Consider the following 4,114-nt stretch of genomic DNA (forward strand, 5'->3'; position numbering starts at 1 on the left):
AAAAAAAAAAAAAAAAAAAAAAAAAAAGAAACCATCCACACAGCAGGAAGTGAGCAAGTATTTCCACTTGGGCTCCACCTCTTGTGGGGTACAAGAGTACTGGAGTACAGTGGCACGATCTTGGCTCACTGCAACCTTCACTTCCCGAGTTTAAATCATCCTCCTGCCTCAGCCTCCCAAGTAGCTGGGATTACAAGCACGCACTACCACGCCTGGCTAATTTTTGTATTTTTAGTGGAGATGGGGTTTCACCACGTTGGCCAGGCTGACCTCAAACTCCTGGCCTCAACTGATCCACCCACCTCGGCCTCCCAAAGTGCCGGGATTACAGGCGTGAGCCACAATGCCCAGCCTGAAAAATTTTTTAAAAGGCAAACAAATTTTAAAACTCAGTGTAAGGGCCGGATGTGGTGGCTCACGCCTGCAATCCCAGCCTTTGGGAGGCTGAGGCGGGCGGATCACGAGGTCAGATCAAGACCATCCTGGCTAACACAGTGAAACCCTATCTCTACTAAAAATACAAAAATTATCTGGGCATGGTGGCACGCACCTGTAGTCCCAGCTGCTCGGGAGGCTGAGGCAGGAAAATCACTTGAACCCGGGAGACGGAGGTTGCAGTGAGCTGAGATTGTGCCACTGCACTCCAGCCTGGGCAACAGAGCAAGACTCCATCTCAAAAAAAAAAAAAAAAAAAATCAGTGGAAGAAAATAAGGTAAGACTCATGAGTGATGCTCTCTTTCACAATGACAAAATTATTCTCAATCTTCTTTAAGATTTTAACATCCAAAGTGAGTTTGATTATTCTGATATGTACAAAACCTTGAACATCCATCCTAACTTTTTGTTTTTGAGATGAAGTCTCGCCCTGCTGCCCAGGCTGGAGTGCAGTGGCACGATCTTGGCTCACTGCAATCTCTGCCTCCTGGGTTCAAGCGATTCTCCTGCCTCAGCCTCCTGAGTAGCTGGGATTATAGCCGCGTGCCACCATGCCCAGCTAATTTTTGTATTTTTAGTATAGATAGGGTTTTTACCATGTTGGTCAGGCTGGTCTTGAACCCTGACCTCATGTGATCCACCCACCTCGGCCTCCCTAAGTGCTGGGACTACAGGCATGAGTCACTGTGCCCAGTCTGCATCCTAAAGTTTCACTATGCATCTTAGTTTGATTAACAAAAGTTATATGCCAGGCACAAGTACAACACTCACAAATGCACTATTTCAAACCTAAGTGAGAATGTGGTTTGTCTGAGAGTTTTTAAAACATAAGGATTTTTAAGTCAAAGTAAAGCACATTAACATCCTTAATAATGTGCTTTTAGAAAAATATTAATAATCCAGTATATCACAGTCTTAAGTGCTACTAACAATGTGAAATAATATCCTTTGATGCCCTAAGCAAGTGAGAAAAATACGCAAGAGACAGGGTATAAAAGAGGCAGAAAAGGAAGGAAGCCACAGATGAAGGCAGAATGAAGAAATTAGAGGGGTGGGGGTCAGAGAGGAGAAAATTAGTCACATTAAGTGTAAAGGGATATAAGTTCCATAAACACTAACTTGCTTCAATGCTCTCTCTTCCTTCCAAAAGCTAAAATATGCCTATCGTGGCAACTAGCCTAGAAACCACTGACTCCTAATTTTGAGAAACTGGAGAGGGGAAGGAGATAAACATTTAACACCCAGCATGTTTACAGCTGTTGCACATACTAGTTTGTGGAAGATTAAAATTTAGAAGCATGCCTCTTGAGAGGAAAAGATGATTAAGGAATTTTAGAGAATTCTTTTAAAGAATTACATCATGTTTCGCACAAGAATAATCAGAAACTTAACATGTTTTACTACCAACCTTGCACAAAAGCCATAGCCTACTTCTTGCATAAAATCAGCCAAAGAGCTCTCCATCATGGTTTTAGCTACCCCTCCGGAATCAGGCAGGATCCTGTCCATTAGAATGTCCCGTTTTTCAGGGTATAAAAGTGGTGCGAGCACCACAGGACAGCGTTCTTGGGGAAAATCTGAGGGAAGAAAAAGGTTACAACTGCTATATTAATTAAAAACAAACAATCCTCTTTTGCTCTATCCAAAATCCCTCAAACCCAATTCTCTCACAAGTTTATATCAAAGGCAAGCTTATTTCATTTTTTCCAGCCTACTAGCCCAAGTTATGACTTTAACATCAATTTCAAAATCTGAATACTTTTACATCACAAAAAATGCTCATCAGTGTACCTTTAACATTTGATACTGGGATTCCATCTATTCACCAACTCATACCCTAAATATTACTTTAAATTTTCACAACAGGGCTATCACTTCCCATACAATGAAAGCAAACAATTAGAATATCAGTCTATTTATTTCACTGGCAAGTGGAAAGTTTCCCATTAGTGAGAATGTTAATGTACATTAAACTATATAAACATTAGAAGTAAATAAAAATAACCATGAGAATGGATGTTAATCCACTACCAGATTTGTTTTAAAAAGAATTCTTAATCTTTCTCAAACATGAAAGCTCAGAGGCAACAAAATAACTAGAATTTATCTTAACTTTACCATGCCAATATCCAAGGAGGTGAAGTGAGCATATCAAAAGTGACCAATTTTTTAAGCTAAAAACAGCATGTAAGCCTAGGCATGGTGTCATGCTCGCCTGAGCTTCCCAAAGTGCTGGGGATTACTGGCTAAGCCCCACTGGGTGGCCCAAGCTGATGTTGTCTCTTTTTTAAAAACAGAAAGGAAAGAGGCGGGACGGGGAGGGCAAGGAGGAGGAAGGGAAAGAAGAGGGAGAGGGGAGAAAAGAGGAGAGAGAAGAAGAAGAGAAGGAGAAAAAAATGCTTTTGTGATATGTCTTGTGGTCGATCCAACGAAGACGATCCCGACTGGTAGGCTACAAAGACTCCCGCCCATTACCTGCTGCGCAAGGCGTTTCTTCGCAGAAAAAGGGCCGTCTATCTGTTCTTGTCCAACTCCCCGCAAAGGTCGCTCCCTTCTTGCCCCAAAGAGGAGGATGGGGAGAGGAAGGAGGGTGTAGGAACCTCTATTTTGGCTAATAGTCCTTTGGGGAAGCCACCTTCTGTGATTCTGCCACTGACGTCTAGGCTCTGTCATGGTAAGGGACGCACGAAAGATCTGGGAAGCTTCCCCGTGTTTGATAACACTGCGGGGCAGGCTAGAGTCCCAGGTAAACCAAAAACCACAAGGGTGGTATTTTTGTACCCCAAAGTGGGTTATTTTTGAAAACAAGTCACATCACCATCCAAAATGGCACGATATTCAACCCCTTCTTCATTCCACCAGGGCTCACGCCCATCCTCTAATGGCGTTTCTCTTAGCTTGACCAAGTATAAGAGGAAATAAATGGCCAGGAACCCTTGTGGTGAGGGGAAATGGTCAGAGTTGTTGACAGGCTACGGTTCTGTTTGGCAAGATAGCATTCTAAGCTCTGTTACAACAAACCTAAATATAATTATCATTATGGAGACACCTTTACACATTAAAACGTTGATTGTAACCAAGGCCGGGGCGCCGGTGGCTCAAGCCTGGTATCCCCCTTTGGGAGCGCCGGAGACGGCGGGGATCACGAGGGGCAGGAGAACGAGACCCCCACTGCCCTGGTGCTAACACGGGTGGAAACCCCGTCTCTACAAAAAACATACCAACAAAACTAGCCCGGGGGCGAGCGGGTGGCGCGGCGCCCTGTAGTCCCAGGCTTTTACTCGGGAGGCTTGAGCAGAGAATGGCTGAACCCGGGAGGGCGGAGCTTGCAATGAAGACTGAGATCCAGGCCACTAGCACTCGGCAGGCGCCCGGGTAGAGTTGAGGACTCCGTCTCAAGGAGAAACAAAAAACAATTGATTATGAGAGGCCCGCGCGTTGCGGTGGCCCTTCACGCACCTGTAATCCCAGCCAGCTTTGGTGAGGCCGAGGTGGGCACAGGTACAACGGGTCGAGGAGAATGAGGGACCCCGCCCTGGGCCCCGTCTCCACTAAAAAATACAAAATATTTGCTGGGCATGGTGGCGGGCACCTGTAGTCCTAGCTACTCAGGAGACTGAGGCAGAAGAATGGCATGAACCCAGGAGGCGGAACTTCCAGTGAGCCGAGATCATGCCA

At 45.1% G+C, this 4,114-nt stretch overlaps 1 protein-coding gene across 6 annotated transcripts in view; it reads right to left on the reverse strand.

Annotated features, from left to right (window-relative positions):
• Window positions 1-2,017, reverse strand: part of CNOT1 (CCR4-NOT transcription complex subunit 1) — an 81,148-nt gene extending 79,131 nt beyond the window's left edge. For all 6 annotated transcript variants that reach the window (XM_017878946.1, XM_017878943.1, XM_017878947.1 and 3 more), the window contains exon 1: window positions 1,845-2,017. In XM_017878946.1, the coding sequence (XP_017734435.1) occupies window positions 1,845-1,945 (101 nt within the window). In that variant the 5' untranslated portion in view covers window positions 1,946-2,017. The remainder of the gene's footprint in view (window positions 1-1,844) is intronic.
• Window positions 2,018-4,114: the final 2,097 nt, after the last annotated feature.

This window comes from Rhinopithecus bieti, unplaced genomic scaffold, assembly GCF_001698545.2.
Source record: "Rhinopithecus bieti isolate Rb0 unplaced genomic scaffold, ASM169854v2 scaffold_11161, whole genome shotgun sequence".
Classification (NCBI taxonomy): Eukaryota; Metazoa; Chordata; class Mammalia; order Primates; family Cercopithecidae; genus Rhinopithecus; species Rhinopithecus bieti.